This window comes from Anomaloglossus baeobatrachus, chromosome 4 (assembly GCF_048569485.1).
Source record: "Anomaloglossus baeobatrachus isolate aAnoBae1 chromosome 4, aAnoBae1.hap1, whole genome shotgun sequence".
NCBI classification, from domain to species: domain Eukaryota; kingdom Metazoa; phylum Chordata; class Amphibia; order Anura; family Aromobatidae; genus Anomaloglossus; species Anomaloglossus baeobatrachus.
In genome coordinates this window covers 1,474,167-1,493,716 of record NC_134356.1, presented here as the reverse complement: position 1 = coordinate 1,493,716, position 19,550 = coordinate 1,474,167, and the positions used below count along the sequence as shown (strand labels likewise).

At 63.8% G+C, this 19,550-nt stretch overlaps 1 protein-coding gene across 1 annotated transcript in view; it reads left to right on the top strand.

Moving 5' to 3' along the window:
* Nucleotides 1-972: 972 nt before the first annotated feature.
* DERA (deoxyribose-phosphate aldolase) overlaps nucleotides 973-19,550 on the top strand; it is a 31,334-nt gene continuing 12,756 nt past the window's right edge. The window contains 7 exon segments of the mRNA XM_075343462.1: nucleotides 973-1,067; nucleotides 9,114-9,211; nucleotides 9,319-9,466; nucleotides 10,062-10,099; nucleotides 10,101-10,159; nucleotides 12,814-12,965; nucleotides 15,341-15,469. Of these exon segments, the coding sequence (XP_075199577.1) occupies nucleotides 1,037-1,067; nucleotides 9,114-9,211; nucleotides 9,319-9,466; nucleotides 10,062-10,099; nucleotides 10,101-10,159; nucleotides 12,814-12,965; nucleotides 15,341-15,469 (655 nt within the window). The 5' untranslated portion in view covers nucleotides 973-1,036.

The window sequence follows — 19,550 nt, the reverse complement described above, 5'->3', positions numbered from 1 at the left end:
CTGTCTCTTCTTCTTCTGCCTCTTCCACTGTCTCTTCTTCTGCCTCTTCCACTGTCTCTTCTTCTGCCTCTTCCACTGTCTCTTCTTCTTCTGCCTCTTCCACTGTCTCGTCTTCTTCTGCCTCTTCCACTGTCTCTTCTTCTTCTGCCTCTTCCACTGTCTCTTCTTCTTCTGCCTCTTCCACTGTCTCTTCTTCTTCTGCCTCTTCCACTGTCTTCTTCTTCTGCCTCTTCCACTGTCTTCTTCTTCTGCCTCTTCCTCTCTCTGTCTCTTCCTCTGTCTCTTCCACTGTCTCTTCAGCTCTTCCTCTCCCACTGTCTCTTCCTCTATCTCTTCCTTTGTCTCTTCCTCTGTCTCTTCCTGTCTCTCTTCTTCTGTTTATTCCTCTCTCTCTGTCTCTTCCTCTCCCTCCAGCTCTTCCTCTGTCTCTTCCCCTCTCTCTGTCTCTTCCTCTCCCACTGTCTCTTCTTCTTCATCTATCTCTTCCTCTGTCTCTTCTTCTGCCTCTTCCTCTGCCTCTTCCTCTGTCTCTTCTTCTTCCTCTGTCTCTTCTTATGCCTCTTCTTCTGCCTCTTCCTCTATCTCTTCCTCTGTCTCTTCTTCTTCCTCTGTCTCTCCCTCTGTCTCTTCTTCTTCTGCCTCTGTCTCTTCTTCTTCTGTCTCTTCCTCTATCTCTTCCTCTATCTCTTCCACTGTCTCTTCTTCTTCTTCTTCTGTCTCTTCCTCTGTCTCTTCTTCTTCTGTCTCTTCCTCTATCTCTTCCTCTATCTCTTCCTCTGTCTCTTCTTCTTCCTCTGTCTCTCCCTCTGTTTCTTCCTCTGCCTCCACATCTGCCGGCGATAACTCTGCATTCTCGTCACCAACAGAAAACAACACACAGCGCTGCGGGCGCTCTGGGATTTTACGACAGCTTTAATTACGGCCGTTACTACAGGACACGTGACCTGCTGTAAGGGGCGTCTGTGGTCACATGATGACAGTGGGCGGGGCTGAGTGCCGGACGTGTCAGACAGTGTGAGAAGTAACGAGGAGCGAAATGTCGTCCAGAAACCCGGGGAGCAGCTTAGGTGAGAGGAGCGAGGAGGACATAGGAGGAGAGGACATAGGAGGAGAGGAGAAGAGGACAGAGGAGGACATAGGAGGAGAGGAGCGAGGAGGACATAGGAGAGGAGGACATAGGAGGAGAGGAGGACAGAGGAGAGGAGGACAAGGCAGGAGGACAGAGGAGGAGAGAGGGGACAGGAGGGCAGAGGAGAGGACGGAGGAGGAGAGTGGATAGGAGGACAGAGGAGAAGAGGACAGAGGAGGAGATGAGAGGAGGAGAGAGGAGACAGAGGAGAGGAGGACAGGAGGGCAGAGGAGAGGAGGACATAGGAGGAGGAGAGGAGAGGAGGACAAGGCAGGAGGACAGAGGAGGAGAGAGGGGACAGGAGGGCAGAGGAGAGGACGGAGGAGGAGAGTGGATAGGAGGACAGAGGAGAAGAGGACAGAGGAGGAGATGAGAGGAGGAGAGAGGAGACAGAGGAGAGGAGGACAGGAGGGCAGAGGAGAGGAGGACATAGGAGGAGGAGAGGAGAGGAGGACAAGGGAGGAGGACAGAGGACAGGAGGGCAGACGAGAGGAGGACAGAGGAGAGGAGGACAGAGGACAGGAGGGCAGACGAGAGGAGGACATAGGAGGAGAGAGGAGAAGAGGACAGAGAGGGGAGAGGAGGATAGACGAGAGGAGGACGGAGGAGGACTGAGGAGAGGAGGACGGGGAGAAGAGGAGGAGGAGAGGAGGACAGAGGAGAGGAGACGAGGACAGGGAGAGGAGGACAGAGGAGATAGGGGAGAGGAGGACAGAGGAGGGGAGAGGAGGACAGAGGAGGGGAGAGGAGGACAGAGGAGGGGAGAGGAGGACAGAGGAGGGGAGAGGAGGACAGAGGAGGGGAGAGGAGGACAGAGGAGGGGAGAGGAGGACAGAGGAGGGGAGAGGAGGACAGAGGAGGGGAGAGGAGGGGAGAGGAGGACAGAGGAGGGGAGAGGAGGACAGAGGAGGGCAGAGGAGGGGAGAGGAGGACAGAGGAGGGGAGAGGAGGACAGAGGAGGGGAGAGGAGGACAGAGGAGAGGAGGACATAGGAGGGGAGAGGAGAAGAGGACAGAGAGGGGAGAGGAGGACGGAGGAGGACTGAGGAGAGGAGGACGGGGAGAAGAGGAGGAGGAGAGGAGGACAGAGGAGAGGAGACGAGGACAGGGAGAGGAGGACAGAGGAGATAGGGGAGAGGAGGACAGAGGAGATAGGGGAGAGGAGGACAGAGGAGGGGAGAGGAGGACAGAGGAGGGGAGAGGAGGACAGAGGAGGGGAGAGGAGGACAGAGGAGGGGAGAGGAGGACAGAGGAGGGGAGAGGAGGACAGAGGAGGGGAGAGGAGGACAGAGGAGGGGAGAGGAGGACAGAGGAGGGGAGAGGAGGACAGAGGAGGGGAGAGGAGGACAGAGGAGGGGAGAGGAGGACAGAGGAGGACAGAGGAGGGGAGAGGAGGACAGAGGAAGGAGAGGAGGACAGAGGAAGGAGAGGGAGAGGAGGACAGAGGAGGACAGAGGAGGGGAGAGGAGGACAGAGGAAGGAGAGGAGGACAGAGGAAGGAGAGGGAGAGGAGGACAGAGGGAGGAGAGGACAGAGGAGAGGAGAGCAGAGAGAGAGCATAGGAGAGGAGGGCAAAGAAGAGGAGAGAGCACAGGGGAAAACAGGGAGAGGGGAGGAGAGAGCACAGGAGGAGAGGAGATAGAGGAGGGCAGAGGAGAGGACATAGGAGATAGATGGGGAGAGGAGCGAGGAGGAGAGAGCACAGGGGATTGGAGAGGAAAGAGTGAGAGAAGGACAAAGGGAGAGGGGAGAAAGAACAGAGGAGAGGGGAGGAGAAAGCAAGCACAGGGGAAGAGGGGAGGAGAGGAAACAGCACGAGAGGAGAGGGGGTGAGTACAGGGGGAGAGGAGAGGGGAGGAGAGAGCAAGGACAGGGGAAGAGGGGAGGAGAGGAAACAGCACGAGAGGAGAGGGGGTGAGTACAGGGGGAGAGGAGAGGGGAGGACAGAGCTAGCACAGGGGGAGAGGAAGACTGTCGAGAACAAGGGGGGGAGAGGAGAGAGCACAGAAGGAGAGGAGAGGGGAGGAGAGAGCAAGTACAGGGGGAGAGGAACACTGTCGAGAACAAGGGGGGGAGAGGAGAGAGCACAGGGGGAGAGGAGAGGAGAGAGCACAGGGGGAGAGGAGAGGGGAGGAGAGAGCTAGCACAGGGGGGGAGGAAGACTGTCGAGAACAAGGGGGGGAGAGGAGAGGGGAGGAGAGAGCAAGTACAGGGGGAGAGGGGAGGAAGACTGGAGAGAGCAAGGTCACTGTCCTTTTGCTCCTCCCCTTGTCCCCGGTCGCTCTCCTTTTGCTCCTCCCCGTGTCCTCGGTCGCTGTCCTTTTGCTCCTCCCCGTGTCCTCGGTCGCTGTCCTTTTGCTCCTCCCCGTGTCCCCGGTCGCTGTCCTTTTGCTCCTCCCCGTGTCCCCGGTCGCTCTTCTTTTGCTCCTCCCCATGTCCCCGGTCGCTGTCCTTTTGCTCCTCCCCGTGTCCCCGGTCGCTGTCCTTTTGCTCCTCCCCTTGTCCCCGGTCGCTGTCCTTTTACTCCTCCCCGTGTCCCTGGTCGCTGTCCTTTTGCTCCTCCCCGTGTCCCTGGTCGCTGTCCTTTTGCTCCTCCCCTTGTCCCCGGTTGCTGTCCTTTTGCTCCTCCCCATGTCCCCGGTCGCTCTTCTGTTGCTCCTCCCCATGTCCCCGGTCGCTGTCCTTTTGCTCCTCCCCGTGTCCCTGGTCGCTGTCCTTTTGCTCCTCCCCTTGTCCCCGGTCGCTGTCCTTTTGCTCCTCCCCGTGTCCCTGGTCGCTGTCCTTTTGCTCCTTCCCGTGTCCCTGGTCGCTGTCCTTTTGCTCCTCCCCGTGTCCCTGGTCGCTGTCCTTTTGCTCCTCCCCGTGTCCCTGGTCGCTGTCCTTTTGCTCCTCCCCGTTTCCCTGGTCGCTTTCCTTTTGCTCCTCCCCATGTCCCTGGTCGCTGTCCTTTTGCTCCTCCCCGTGTCCCCGGTCGCTGTCCTTTTGCTCCTCCCCATGTCCCTGGTCGCTGTCCTTTTGCTCCTCCCCATGTCCCTGATTGCTGTCCTTTTGCTCCTCCCCGTGTCCCTGGTCGCTGTCCTTTTACTCCTCCCCTTGTCCCCGGTCGCTGTCCTTTTGCTCCTCCCCGTGTCCCCGGTCGCTCTCCTTTTGCTCCTTCCATTGTCCCCGGTCGCTGTCCTTTTGCTCCTCCCCATGTCCCCGGTCGCTCTTCTTTTGCTCCTCCCTGTGTCCCCGGTCGCTGTCCTTTTGCTCCACCCCCCCCCCGTGTCTCCGGTCGCTGTCCTTTTGCTCCTCCCCGTGTCCCTGGTCGCTGTCCTTTTGCTCCTCCCCGTGTCTCCGGTCGCTGTCCTTTTGCTCCTCCCCGTGTCCCTGGTCGCTGTCCTTTTGCTCCTCCCCTTGTCCCTGGTCGCTGTCCTTTTGCTCCTCCCCTTGTCCCTGGTCGCTGTCCTTTTGCTCCTCCCCATGTTCCTGGTTGCTGTCCTTTTGCTTCTCCCAGTGTCCCTGGTCGCTGTCCTTTTGCTCCTCCCCGTGTTCCCGGTCGCTCTCCTTTTGCTCCTTCCATTGTCCCCGGTCGCTGTCCTTTTGCTCCTCCCCATGTCCCCAGTCGCTGTCCTTTTGCTCCTCCCCGTGTCCTTGGTCGCTGTCCTTTTGCTCCTCCCCGTGTCCCCGGTCATTGTCCTTTTGCTCCTCCCCGTGTCCCTGGTCGCTGTCCTTTTTCTCCTCCCGGTGTCCCCGGTCGCTTTCCTTTTACTCCTCCCCGTGTCCCCGGTCGCTGTTGTTTTGCTCCTCCCCGTGTCCCCGGTCGCTGTCCTTTTGCTCCTCCCCGTGTCCCCGGTCGCTGTTGTTTTGCTCCTCCCCGTGTCCCCGGTCGTTGTCCTTTTGCTCCTCCCCGTGTCCCCGGTCGTTGTCCTTTTGCTCCTCCCCGTGTCCCCGGTCGCTGTCCTTTTGCTCCTCCCCATGTCCCCGGTCATTGTCCTTTTGCTCCTCCCCGTGTCCCTGGTCGCTGTCCTTTTGCTCCTCCCGGTGTCCCCGGTCGCTTTCCTTTTGCTCCTCCCCGTGTCCCCGGTCGCTGTTGTTTTGCTCCTCCCCGTGTCCCCGGTCGCTGTCCTTTTGCTCCTCCCCGTGTCCCCGGTCGCTGTCCTTTTGCTCCTCCCCGTGTCCCCGGTCGCTGTCCTTTTGCTCCTCCCCGTGTCCCCGGTCGCTGTCCTTTTGCTCCTCCCCGTGTCCCCGGTCGCTGTCCCTTTGCTCCCCCCGTGTCCCTGGTCGCTGTCCTTTTGCTCCTCCCCGTGTCCCTGGTCGCTGTCCTTTTGCTCCTCCCCGTGTCCCCGGTCGCTGTCCCTTTGCTCCTCCCCGTGTCCCCGGTCGCTGTCCCTTTGCTCCTCCCCGTGTCCCCGGTCGCTGTCCCTTTGCTCCTCCCCGTGTCCCCGGTCGCTGTCCTTTTGCTCCTCCCCGTGTCCCCGGTCGCTGTCCTTTTGCTCCTCCCCATGTCCCCGGTCGCTGTCCCTTTGCTCCCCCCGTGTCCCTGGTCGCTGTCCTTTTGCTCCTCCCCGTGTCCCTGGTCGCTGTCCTTTTGCTCCTCCCCGTGTCCCCGGTCGCTGTCCCTTTGCTCCTCCCCGTGTCCCCGGTCGCTGTCCCTTTGCTCCTCCCCGTGTCCCCGGTCGCTGTCCCTTTGCTCCTCCCCGTGTCCCCGGTCGCTGTCCCTTTGCTCCTCCCCGTGTCCCCGGTCGCTGTCCTTTTGCTCCTCCCGGTGACCCCGGTCGCTTTCCATTTAGTCCTCCCCGTGTCCCCGGTCGCTTTCCATTTAGTCCTCCCCGTGTCCCCGGTCTCTGTCCTTTTGCTCCTCCCCGTGTCCCCGGTCGCTGTTTTTTTGCTCCTCCCCATGTCCCCGGTCGTTGTCCTTTTGCTTCCCCCCGTGTCCCCGGTCGCTGTCCTTTTGCTCCTCCCCGTGTCCCCGGTCGCTGTCCTTTTGCTCCTCCCCGTGTCCCCGGTCGCTGTCCTTTTGCTCCTCCCGGTGTCCCCGGTCGCTGTCCCTTTGCTCCTCCCCGTGTCCCCGGTCGCTGTCCTTTTGCTCCTCCCGGTGACCCCGGTCGCTTTCCATTTAGTCCTCCCCGTGTCCCCGGTCGCTTTCCATTTAGTCCTCCCCGTGTCCCCGGTCTCTGTCCTTTTGCTCCTCCCCGTGTCCCCGGTCGCTGTCCTTTTGCTCCTCCCCATGTCCCCGGTCATTGTCCTTTTGCTCCTCCCCGTGTCCCTGGTCGCTGTCCTTTTGCTCCTCCCGGTGTCCCCGGTCGCTTTCCTTTTGCTCCTCCCCGTGTCCCCGGTCGCTGTTGTTTTGCTCCTCCCCGTGTCCCCGGTCGCTGTCCTTTTGCTCCTCCCCGTGTCCCCGGTCGCTGTCCTTTTGCTCCTCCTCGTGTCCCCGGTCGCTGTCCTTTTGCTCCTCCTCGTGTCCCCGGTCGCTGTCCTTTTGCTCCTCCCCGTGTCCCCGGTCGCTGTCCTTTTGCTCCTCCCCGTGTCCCCGGTCGCTGTCCCTCTGCTCCCCCCGTGTCCCTGGTCGCTGTCCTTTTGCTCCTCCCCGTGTCCCAGGTCGCTGTCCTTTTGCTCCTCCCCGTGTCCCCGGTCGCTGTCCCTTTGCTCCTCCCCGTGTCCCCGGTCGCTGTCCCTTTGCTCCTCGCCGTGTCCCCGGTCGCTGTCCCTTTGCTCCTCCCCGTGTCCCCGGTCGCTGTCCTTTTGCTCCTCCCGGTGACCCCGGTCGCTTTCCATTTAGTCCTCCCCGTGTCCCCGGTCGCTTTCCATTTAGTCCTCCCCGTGTCCCCGGTCTCTGTCCTTTTGCTCCTCCCCGTGTCCCCGGTCGCTGTTTTTTTGCTCCTCCCCATGTCCCCGGTCGTTGTCCTTTTGCTTCCCCCCGTGTCCCCAGTCGCTGTCCTTTTGCTCCTCCCCGGTCGCTGTCCTTTTGCTCCTCCCCGTGTCCCCGGTCGCTTTCCTTTTGCTCCTCCCGGTGTCCCCGGTCGCTGTCCTTTTGCTCCTCCCGGTGTCCCCGGTCGCTGTCCTTTTTCTCCTCCCCGTGTCCCCAGGCGCTTTCCTTTTGCTTCCCCCCGTGTCCCCGGTCGCTGTCCTTTTGCTCCTCCCCGTGTCCCCGGTCGCTGTCCTTTTGCTCCTCCCCGTGTCCCCGGTCGCTGTCCTGTGTGAGGACTGTGTACACAGCTTGGTCCCTGGAGGCTCAGGTTTGGCCTCTATCGTGGGGGAGCAAGATTGGCCTCAGGTTTTGGCCTCGAATGCAGAGGCAGATTTGTCCTCTGGTTGGGGTAGGGCAGGTTTGGCGTCTGATGGGGGGGTAGGTTTGGCCATTGGGAAAGTTTGTCCTCTGGCAGGGAGGGAGGCAAGTTTATCCTCTGGTGGGGGGGAGGCTTGGCCTCTGTCGGTGGAGGGGCAGGTTTGTCTTCTGGCGGGGCAAGGGGGGGCAGGCTTGTCCTCTGGTGGGGGAGGGGCAGGTTTATCCTCTGGCGGGGCAAGGGGGGCAGGTTTGTCCTCTGGCAGGGGGAGGGTTTGTCCTCTACCAGGGCGAGGGGGCAGGTTTGTCCTCTGGTGGGGTGGGCAGGTTTGTCCTCTGGCGGGGCGGCAGGCTTGTCCTCTGGTGAGGGGAGGGGAAATTGGTTTGTCCTCTGGTGGGGGGCAGGCTTGTCCTCTGGCAGAGCAGGCTCGTCCTCTGGCGGGTGAGGCAGACTCGTCCTCTGGCGGGGGGACAGGCTCGTCCTCTGGCAGGTGGGGGGGCAGGCTCATCCTCTGGCAGGGGGGCAGGCTCGTCCTCTGGCGGTGGAGGGGCAGGCTCGTCCTCTGGCGGGAGGGGGTAGGCTCGTCCTCTGGCGGTGGAGGGGCAGGCTCGTCCTCTGGCGGGGGGAGGGGGTAGTTTTGTCCTCTGGCAGGGGGGGCAGGCTCATCGTCTGGCAGGGGGGGCAGGCTCGTCCTCTGGCTGGGGGTCAGGCTTGTCCTCTGGCGAGGGGAGGGGGAGTTGGTTTGTCTTCTGGTGGGGGGTAGGATCGTCCTCTGGCGGGTGGGGGGGGCAGGCTCGTCCTCTGGCGGGTGGGGCAGGCTCGTCCTCTTGCAGGTGGGGGGGCAGGCTCGTCCTCTGGCGGTGGAGGGGTAGGCTCGTCCTCTGGCGGTGGAGGGGCAGGCTCGTTCTCTGGCGGTGGAGGGGCAGGCTCGTCCTCTGGCGGTGGAGGGGCAGGCTCGTCCTCTGGCGGTGGAGAGGCAGGCTCGTCCTCTGGCGGTGGAGGGGCAGGCTCGTCCTCTGGCGGTGGAGGGGCAGGCTCGTCCTCTGGCGGTGAAGGGGCAGGCTCGTCCTCTGGCGGTGGAGGGGCAGGCTCGTCCTCTGGCGGTGGAGGGGCAGGCTCGTCCTCTGGCGGTGGAGGGGCAGGCTCGTCCTCTGGCGGTGGAGGGGCAGGCTCGTCCTCTGGCGGTGGAGGGGCAGGCTCGTCCTCTGGCGGTGGAGGGGCAGGCTCGTCCTCTGGCGGGGGGTGGCAGGCTCGTCCTCTGGCGGGGGGTGGCAGGCTCGTCCTCTGGCGGGGAGGGCAGGCTCGTCCTCTGGCGGGGGGGCTGGGCTCGTCCTCTGGCGGTGGGGGGGGCAGGCTCGTCTTTTGGCGGCGGGGGGCAGGTTCGTCCTCTGGCGGGGGGGGCAGGCTCGTCTTCTGGCGGGGGAGGTACAGGCTCGTCCTCTGGCGGATGGGGGGCAGGCTCGTCCTCTGGCGGATGGGGGGCAGGCTCGTCCTCTGGCGGATGGGGGGCAGGCTCGTTCTCTGGCGGATGGGGGGCAGGCTCGTCCTCTGGCGGATGGGGGGCAGGCTCATCCTCTGGCGGGGGCGGGGCAGGCTCGTCCTCTGGCGGGAGGGGGCAGGCTCGTCCTCTGGCGGTGGAGGGGCAGGCTCGTCCTCTGGCGGGAGGGCAGGCTCATCCTCTGGCGGGGGCTTCTATCATCGCGTCCCTCTTCTCCGCAGATCTCGGCTGGGTCTCCCGCGTCGCGGTCAATCATCCGGCCGTCCTGAGACGAGCGGAGCAGATTCAGAGTCGGAGGACGGTGAAGAAGGACTGGCAGGTGGGGGGGTCTCTGTTTGCTGTGGGTGGGGGGGTCTCTGTTTGCTGGGGGTGGGGTGGAGGAGGGGAGGTGGTGCTGTTTAACCCTTGGTGCTCCGTCCTGTGCAGGCGGCCTGGCTGCTGAGAGCCGTCACCTGCATGGATCTGACCACGCTCTCCGGAGACGACACCCCGGCCAGCGTCCACCGCCTGTGCCTGAAGGCCAAGCATCCAATCAGAGAGGACCTCCTGCGCAGCATCAAGATGGAGGACCCAGGTACGGGCACCGCTCCCCCATCATCCTGAGGAGCTGCGTACTGAGAACGGGGGAGATTCATAATCCGCATTATATGGAGGAGGGACAGCGCCCCAGAGCGGGGAGTTCCCCCCCCAGAGATCCCCCGGCCCCAGAGTGGGGAGTTCCCCCCCGGAGATCCCCCGGCCCCAGAGTGGGGAGTTCCCCCCCGGAGATCCCCCCGGCCCCAGAGTGGGGAGTTCCCCCCCGGAGATCCCCCGGCCCCAGAGTGGGGAGTTCCCCCCCAGAGATCCCCCGGCCCCAGAGTGGGGAGTTCCCCCCCAGAGATCCCCCGGCCCCAGAGTGGGGAGTTCCCCCCCAGAGATCCCCCGGCCCCAGAGTGGGGAGTCCCCCCCAGAGATCCCCCGGAGAGATCCCCCCGGCCCCACAGCGGGGAGTCCTCCCCGGAGATCCCCCGGCCCCAGAGTGGGGAGTCCCCCCCCAGAGATCCCCCGGCCCCAGAGTGGGGAGTCCTCCCCGGAGATCCCCCGGCCCCACAGCGGGGAGTCCTCCCCGGAGATCCCCCGGCCCGTGCCTCCTCCCCGGGGTGTGATCTGTGGTGCCCTTGTCTCTGCAGATGTGGTGACCGGGGCCGTGTGTGTCTATCCTGCGAGGGGTGACAGACGCAGTGAAAGCTCTGAAGGACGCCGGCTGTCACATTCCAGTGGGCATCAGGTAAATGGCCCAGGTCTGCCGGCGACGGTCGCCCCCATGTGTCACAGCATTCGCCCCCGTGTGTGTTGCAGCGGTCGTCCCCCGTATTGTGCTCGGCCTGTGATGTAGCGGCCCCCCCCCCTGTGTCGTACTCGGCCTATGACATGTCGCGCTCGGCCTGTGACGTGGCGGTCTCCCCCCCCCCCCCCCCCTCCCTGTGTCGTACTCGGCCTGTGACATGTCGTGCTCAGCCTGTGACGTGGCGGTCGCCCCCGTGTGTCGGCGGTCGCCCCCGTGTGTCGGCGGTCGCCCCGTGTGTCGGCGGTCTTCCCCATGTGTCGGCGGTCTCCCCCGTGTTGTGCTCGGCCTGTGACGTGTCGTGCTCGGTCTGTGACGTGGCGGTCTCCCCCCGTGTCGTGCTCGGCCTGTGACGTGGCGGTCTCCCCCGTGTGTCGGCGGTCTCCCCCGTGTGTCGGCGGTCTCCCCCGTGTGTCGGCGGTCGCCCCCGTGTGTCGCCCGGCCTGTGACGTGGCGGTGTCCCCCGTGTCGTGCTCGGCCTGTGACGTGGTGGTCTCCCCCGTGTGTCGGCAGTCTCCCCCGTGTGTCGGCGGTCTTCCCAGTGTGTCGGCGTTCTCCCCCGTGTGTCGGCGGTCTTCCCAGTGTGTCGGCGGTCTCCCCCGTGTCGTGCTCGGCCTGTGACGTGTCGTGCTCGGCTTGTGACGTGGCGGTCTCCCCCCGTGTCGTGCTCGACCTGTGACGTGGCGGTCTTCCCCGTGTGTCGGCGGTCTCTCCCCCGTGTGTCGGCGGTCTCTCCCCCGTGTGTGTTGCAGCGGTCGTCCCCCGTATTGTGCTCGGCCTGTGACGTAGCGGTCCCCCCCCTGTGTCGTACTCTGCCTGTGACATGTCGCGCTCGGCCTGTGACGTGGCGGTCTCCCCCCCCCCCCTGTGTCGTACTCGGCCTGTGACATGTCGCGCTCGGCCTGTGACGTGGCGGTCTAACCCCCCCCCCCCGTGTCGTACTCGGCCTGTGACATGTCGTGCTCAGCCTGTGACGTGGCGGTCGCCCCCGTGTGTCGGCGGTCGCCCCCGTGTGTCGGCGGTCGCCCCGTGTGTCGGCGGTCTTCCCCGTGTGTCGGCGGTCTCCCCCGTGTTGTGCTCGGCCTGTGACGTGTCGTGCTCGGTCTGTGACGTGGCGGTCTCCCCCCGTGTCATGCTCGGCCTGTGACGTGGCGGTCTCCCTCGTGTGTCGGCGGTCGCCCCGTGTGTCGGCGGTCTTCCCCGTGTGTCGGCGGTCTCCCCCGTGTTGTGCTCGGCCTGTGACGTGTCGTGCTCGGTCTGTGACGTGGCGGTCTCCCCCCGTGTCGTGCTCGGCCTGTGACGTGACGGTCTCCCCCCCCCCCCCTTGTGTCGTACTCGGCCTGTGACATGTCGTGCTCAGCCTGTGAAGTGGCGGTCTCCCCCGTGTGTCGGCGGTCTTCCCCGTGTGTCGGCGGTTCTCCCCCGTGTCGTGCTCGGCCTGTGACGTGTTGTGCTCGGCCTGTGACGTGGCGGTCTCCCCCCGTGTCGTGCTCGGCCTGTGACGTGGCGTTCTCCCCCGTGTGTCGGCGGTCTCCCCCGTGTGTCGGCGGTCTTCCCCGTGTGTCGGCGGTCTTCCCCGTGTGTCGGCGGTTTCCCCCGTGTCGTGCTCGGCCTGTGACGTGTTGTGCTCGGCCTGTGACGTGGCGGTCTCCCCCCGTGTCGTGCTCGGCCTGTGACGTGGCGGTCTCCCCCGTGTGTCGGCGGTCTCCCCCGTGTGTCGGCGGTCTTCCCCGTGTGTCGGCGGTTTCCCCCGTGTCGTGCTCGGCCTGTGACGTGTCGTGCTCGGCCTGTGACGTGGCGGTCTCCCCCCGTGTCGTGCTCGGCCTGTGACGTGGCGATCTCCCCCGTGTGTCGGCGGTCTCTCCCCCGTGTGTCGGCGGTCTCTCCCCCGTGTGTCGGCGGTCTCTCCCCCGTGTGTCGGCGGTCTCTCCCCCGTGTGTCGGCGGTCTCTCCCCCGTGTGTCGGCGGTCTCTCCCCCGTGTGTCGGCAGTCTCCCCCGTGTGTCGGCGGTCTTCCCCGTGTGTCGGCGGTCTCCCCCCGTGTCGTGCTCGGCCTGTGACGTGGCGTTCTCCCCCGTGTGTCGGCGGTCTCTCCCCCGTGTGTCGGCGGTCTCTCCCCCGTGTGTCGGCGGTCTCTCCCCCGTGTGTCGGCGGTCTCTCCCCCGTGTGTCGGCGGTCTCTCCCCCGTGTGTCGGCGGTCTCTCCCCCGTGTGTCGGTGGTCTCTCCCCCGTGTGTCGGCGGTCTCTCCCCCGTGTGTCGGCGGTCTCTCCCCCGTGTGTCGGCGGTCTCTCCCCCGTGTGTCGGCGGTCTCTCCCCCGTGTGTCGGCGGTCTCTCCCTCGTGTGTCGGCGGTCTTCCCCGTGTGTCGGCGGTCTCTCCCTCGTGTGTCGGCGGTCTCTCCCTCGTGTGTCGGCGGTCTCTCCCCCGTGTGTCGGCGGTCTCTCCCCCGTGTGTCGGCGGTCTCTCCCGTGTGTCGGCGGTCTCTCCCTCGTGTGTCGGCGGTCTCTCCCCCGTGTGTCGGCGGTGTCTCCCCCGTGTGTCGGCGGTCTTCCCCGTGTCTCTCGGGGGGCCTGTGCGGCTGCTGCTGGCAGTGAATAGGGTCTCTATCTCCGCAGTGGCCACCGGCTTCCCGGCAGGGCAGACCCCCCTGAAGACGCGGCTGGCGGAGGTCCGAGCGGCCGTGGACGATGGAGCCTCAGAGATCGATATAGTGATAAACCGGACGCTGGCGCTGAGCGGCCGCTGGAGAGGTGATTGTCAGCTCCTCATACACAGCCGCTGCACCGGGCCCATGATAACACTTCCTGACACTGCGCACTGATGAGCTGCGATACAGACACTGGATCCACACGTGACAGGGAGAGTTGTCAGCGGGACGTTACCTGAGCAGCTCCTCTCCCCACACTGTGTGCAGGGAAGGGGGGGTGACTGCGGGGGGAGGGGGGGAGACAGGGAAAGGGGGTGACTGCGGGGGAGGGGACACAGGGAAGGGGGGGTGACTGCAGGGGGGGAGACAGGGAAGGGGGGGTGACTGCGGGAGGGGACACAGGGAAGGGGGGTGACTGCGGGGGAGGGGACACAGGGAAGGGGGTGACTGCGGGAGGGGACACAGGGAAGGGGGGTGACTGCGGGGGAGGGGACACAGGGAAGGGGGTGACTGCGGAGGGGGGACACAGGGAAGGGGGGGTGACTGCAAGGAAGGGGGGGTGACTGCGGGGGAGGGAGACGGAAGGGGGTGACTGCGGGGGAGGGGACACAGGGAAGGGGGGGTGACTGCGGGGGAGGGGACACAGGGAAGGGGGTGACTGCGGGGGGGAGACAGGGAAGGGGGTTGACTGCGGGGGAGGGGACACAGGGAAGGGGGGGGTGACTGCAGGGGGGGCACAGAGAAGGGGGGGTGACTGCGGGGAGGGGGGGGACGGAAGGGGGGTGACTGCGGGGGAGGGGGACACAGGGAAGGGGGGTGACTGCGAGGGAGGGGACACGGAAGGGGGGGGACACAGGGAAGGGTGGGTGACTGCGAGGGGGGGGACACAGGGAAGGGGGCTAACTGCGGGGAGGGGGGAGACAGGGGAAGGGGGGTGACTGCGATGTGGGGGACACAGGGAAGGGGGCTGACTGCAGGGAGGGGGGAGACAGGGAAGGGGGGGTGACTGCAGGGGGGGCACAGAGAAGGGGGGTGACTGCGAGGAGGGGGGGAGACGGAAGGGCGGTGACTGCGGAAAGGGGACAGGGAAAGGGGGGTGACTGCGGGGAGGGGGGGGAGACAGGGAAGGGGGTGACTGCGAGGGAGGGGACACAGGGAAGGGGGGTGACTGCGGGGGAGGGGACACAGGGAAGGGGGGGTGACTGCGGGGAGAGGGGGAGACAGGGAAGGGGGGGTGACTGCGGGGGAGGGGACAGGGAAAGGGGGGTGACTGCGGGGAGGGGGGGAGACAGGGAAGGGGGTGACTGCGGGGGAGGGGACACAGGGAAGGGGGGTGACTGCAGGGGAGGGGACACAGGGAAGGGGGGTGACTGCGGGGGGGGGGACACGGGGAAGGGGGGCGACTGCGGGGGGGGACACAGGGAAGGGGGGCGACTGTGGTGGGGGGAGACAGGGAAGGGGGTGACTGCGAGGGGGGGGAAACAGGGAAGGGGGCTGACTGCGGGGAGGGGGGGAGACAGGGAAGGGGGGGTGACTGCAGGGGGGGCACAGAGAAGGGGGGTGACTGCGGGGAGGGGGGGGAGACGGAAGGGGGGTGACTGCGGGGGAGGGGACAGGGAAAGGGGGGTGACTGCGGGGAGGGGGGGAGACAGGGAAGGGGGTGACTGCGGGGGAGGGGACACAGGGAAGGGGGGTGACTGCGGGGGAGGGGACACAGGGAAGGGGGGGGTGACTGCGGGGAGAGGGGAAGACAGGGAAGGGGGGGTGACTGCGGGGGAGGGGACACAGGGAAGGGGTGGTGACTGCGGGGAGGGGGGAGGCAGGGAAGGGGGTGACTGCGGGGGAGGGGACACGGGGAAGGGGGGGCGACTGGGGGGGGGGACACGGGGAAGGGGGGCGACTGCGGGGGGGACACAGGGAAGGGGGGCGACTGTGGGGGGGGAGACACGAGGAAGGGGGTGACTGTGGGGGTGATTTTGGGGAAGCGGGGGTGACTGTGGGGGGTGATTTCGGGGAAGCGGGGGTGACTGTGGGGTTGCAGACTCCCATGCTGCTCGCCACCTGTTGATATCTCCAGAAGAAGATTCATCAGACCAGGAGTGAACCTCGTCCCCTTCTTGTTGGAGCGGGTCCTGCCTGTGGTCCTGGTGGCCCAGTGTGGGCTCGTCCTGCCTGTGGTCCTGGTGGCCCAGTGTGGGCTCGTCCTGCCTGTGGTCCTGGTGGCCCAGTGTGGACTCGTCCTGCCTGTGGTCCTGGTGGCCCAGTGTGGGCTCGTCCTGCCTGTGGTCCTGGTGACCCAGTGTGGGCTCGTCCTGCCTGTGGTCCTGGTGGCCCAGTGTGGGCTCGTCCTGCCTGTGGTCCTGGTGGCCCAGTGTGGGCTCGTCCTGCCTGTGGTCCTGGTGGCCCGGTGTGGACTCGTCCTGCCTGTGGTCCTGGTGGCCCGGTGTTGACTTACCAGCTTCTGGTCTTTCCCTGTAGAGCTGTATGAGGAGATCCGGATGTTCCGCGAGGCCTGCGGGGAGCGTCACATGAAGACCATCCTGGGCACCGGAGAGCTCGGCTCCCTCACCAATGTGTACAAGGCCAGCCTGGTGGCCATGATGGCCGGTGAGTGTCGCTGCAGCCCCTTCATCAAACCGCCAGGACTGAGGGCCGCCCCTGTGTGTGTGGGAAACGGGGGACGGCTGCCCCTGTGTATGGGGAAATGGGGGACGGCCGCCCCTGTGTACGGGGAAATGGGGTACGGCCGCCCCTGTGTGTGGGGAAATGGGGGACGGCCGCCCCTGTGTACGGGGAAATGGGGTACGGCCGCCCCTGTGTGTGGGGAAATGGGGGGACGGCTGCCCCTGTGTATGGGGAAATGGGGGACGGCTGCCCCTGTGTATGGGGAAATGGGGGACGGCTGCCCCTGTGTACGGGGAAACGGGGGACGGCCGCCCCTGTGTACGGGGAAACGGGGGGACGGCCGCCCCTGTGTATGGGGAAATGGGGGATGGCCGCCCCTGTGTACGGGGAAACGGGGGGACGGCTGCCCCTGTGTACGGGGAAATGGGGGACGGCCGCCCCTGTGTACGGGGAAATGGGGGACGGCCGCCCCTGTGTACGGGGAAATGGGGGACGGCCGCCCCTGTGTATGGGGAAATGGGGGACGGCTGCCCCTGTGTATGGGGAAACGGGGGACGGCCGCCCCTGTGTACGGGGAAATAGGGGACAGCCGCCCCTGTGTATGGGGAAATGGGGGACGGCCGCCCCTGTGTACGGGGAAATAGGGGACAGCCGCCCCTGTGTATGGGGAAACGGGGGACGGCCGCCCCTGTGTACGGGGAAATAGGGGACAGCCGCCCCTGTGTATGGGGAAATGGGGGACGGCCGCCCCTGTGTATGGGGAAATGGGGGACGGCCGCCCCTGTGTATGGGGAAATGGGGGACGGCCGCCCCTGTGTATGGGGAAATGGGGGACGGCCGCCCCTGTGTATGGGGAAATGGGGGACGGCCGCCCCTGTGTATGGGGAAATGGGGGACGGCCGCCCCTGTGTACGGGGAAATGGGGGACGGCCCGCCCCTGTGTACGGGGAAATGGGGGACGGCCGCCCCTGTGTACGGGGAAATGGGGGACGGCCGCCCCTGTGTACGGGGAAATGGGGGACGGCCGCCCCTGTGTACGGGGAAATAGGGGACAGCCGCCCCTGTGTACGGGGAAATGGGGGACGGCCGCCCCTGTGTACGGGGAAATGGGGGACGGCCGCCCCTGTGTATGGGGAAACGGGGGACGGCCGCCCCTGTGTATGGGGAAATGGGGGACGGCCGCCCCTGTGTATGGGGGAAATGGGGGACGGCCGCCCCTGTGTATGGGGAAATGGGGGACGGCCGCCCCTGTGTATGGGGAAATGGGGGACGGCCGCCCCTGTGTATGGGGAAATGGGGGACGGCCGCCCCTGTGTATGGGGAAATGGGGGACGGCCGCCCCTGTGTACGGGGAAATGGGGGACGGCCGCCCCTGTGTACGGGGAAATAGGGGACAGCCGCCCCTGTGTACGGGGAAATGGGGGACGGCCGCCCCTGTGTACGGGGAAATGGGGGACGGCCGCCCCTGTGTACGGGGAAATGGGGGACGGCCGCCCCTGTGTACGGGGAAATGGGGGACGGCCGCCCCTGTGTACGGGGAAATGGGGGACGGCCGCCCCTGTGTACGGGGGAAATAGGGGACGGCCGCCCCTGTGTACGGGGAAATGGGGGACGGCCGCCACTGTGTATGGGGGAAATGGGGGACGGCCGCCCCTGTGTACGGGGAAATGGGGGACAGCCGCCCCTGTGTACGGGGAAATGGGGGACGGCCGCCCCTGTGTATGGGGAAATGGGGGACGGCCGCCCCTGTGTATGGGGAAATGGGGGACGGCCGCCCCTGTGTATGGGGAAATGGGGGACAGCCGCCCCTGTGTATGGGAAAATGGGGGACGGCCGCCCCTGTGTATGGGGAAACGGGGGACGGCCGCCCCTGTGTATGGGGAAATGGGGGGACGGCCGCCCCTGTGTATGGGGAAATGGGGGACGGCCGCCCCTGTTTATGGGGAAACGGGGGACGGCCCGCCCCTGTGTATGGGGAAATGGGGGACGGCCGCCCCTGTGTATGGGGAAATGGGGGACGGCCGCCCCTGTGTATGGGAAAATGGGGGACGGCCGCCCCTGTGTACGGGGAAATAGGGGACAGCCGCCCCTGTGTACGAGGAAATGGGGGACAGTCACCCCTCTCTTTGGGGACCTCAGCCCCTCCGGTCTCTGGTATTATAGCACCGGCCTGGAGGGGCGCTCTGCCTGATCATTGCTGTCCTCTGAGAAGCTCCCGGCTTCAGGCTCATGGCTGCAGTACCTAATTCTGTAAAGCAGGTGGCGGTGGCGCTCTACATGTGATACGTCCAGTCCTCATATATAATCATTTCATAGTTAAAGTTCAACATAAGTCCATGGAGTACAAGCCACAGCCTAACCTGCCTATAAAACCCCATGGGCAGATGATACCTCCATATTAGGGGAGACACTCCCTCCCAACTCCACATCCGGCAATCAGACGAGATCCCTGGATCAGTGTCCATCACAGGATCCACTATCAGGAAAGGCGACCAGGCCTCCATGTAGGGAATCAACCATTACAACGCCATGTGGCAGAGAGCGATCCACTGCCTCACTGCTCTTACAGTAAAGAATCCATAATCTCACTGCTCTTACAGTAAAGAATCCATAATCTCACTGCTCTTACAGTAAAGACTCCATTGTCTCAATGCTCTTACAGTAAAGACTCCATTGTCTCAATGCTCTTACAGTAAAGAATCCATAATCTCACTGCTCTTACAGTAAAGAATCCATAATCTCACTGCTCTTACAGTAAAGAATCCATAATCTCACTGCTCTTACAGTAAAGACTCCATTGTCTCAATGCTCTTACAGTAAAGAATCCATAGTCTCACTGCTCTTACAGTAAAGACTCCATTGTCTCACTGCTCTTACAGTAAAGACTCCATTGTCTCACTGCTCTTACAGTAAAGACTCCATTGTCTCACTGCTCTTACAGTAAAGACTCCATTGTCTCACTGCTCTTACAGTAAAGACTCCATTGTCTCCCTGCTCTTACAGTAAAGACTCCATTGTCTCCCTGCTCTTACAGTAAAGACTCCATTGTCTCCCTGCTCTTACAGTAAAGACTCCATTGTCTCCCTGCTCTTACAGTAAAGACTCCATTGTCTCCCTGCTCTTACAGTAAAGACTCCATTGTATCCCTGCTCTTACAGTAAAGACTCCATTGTCTCCCTGCTCTTACAGTAAAGACTCCATTGTCTCCCTGCTCTTACAGTAAAGAATCCATAGTCTCACTGCTCTTACAGTAAAGACTCCATTGTCTCACTGCTCTTACAGTAAAGAATCCATAGTCTCCCTGCTCTTCCAGTAGACTACATTGTCCATTGCTCTTACCCTAAAGACTGTCTTCTCACTGATCTTACAGTAAGGAATCCATTATCCCACTGATCTTACAGTTAAGAATCCATCTTCTCACTGCCCGTACAGTAAAGAATCTGTGATTTTGATTAAACCTTTCCTCCAGACGTTAAGGATGCCCCCTTGTCCCCATCACAGCTTATTAATGTTGTATCTGTTCTTCTAGGAGAAAATCTACTGTGTGGTCACTCTTACCATGAGAGAATCCACTGTGTGATTGCTCTTACAGAAGAGAATCCACTGTGTGACTGCTCTTACAGGAGAGAATCCACTGTGTGACTGCTCTTACAGGAGAGAATCCACTGTGTGACTGCTCTTACAGGAGAGAATCCACTGTGTGACTGCTCTTACAGGAGAGAATCCACTGTGTGACTGCTCTTACAGGAGAGAATCCACTGTGTGACTGCTCTTACAGGAGAGAATCCACTGTGTGACTGCTCTTACAGAAGAGAATCCACTGTGTGACTGCTCTTACAGAAGAGAATCCACTGTGTGACTGCTCTTACAGGAGAGAATCCACTGTGTGATTGCTTTTACAGGAGAGAATCCACTGTGTGATTGCTCTTACAGGAGAGAATCCACTGTGTGATTGCTCTTACAGAAGAGAATCCACTGTGTGACTGCTCTTACAGGAGAGAATCTACTGTGTGACTGCTCTTACAGGAGAGAATCCACTGTGTGACTGCTCTTACAGGAGAGA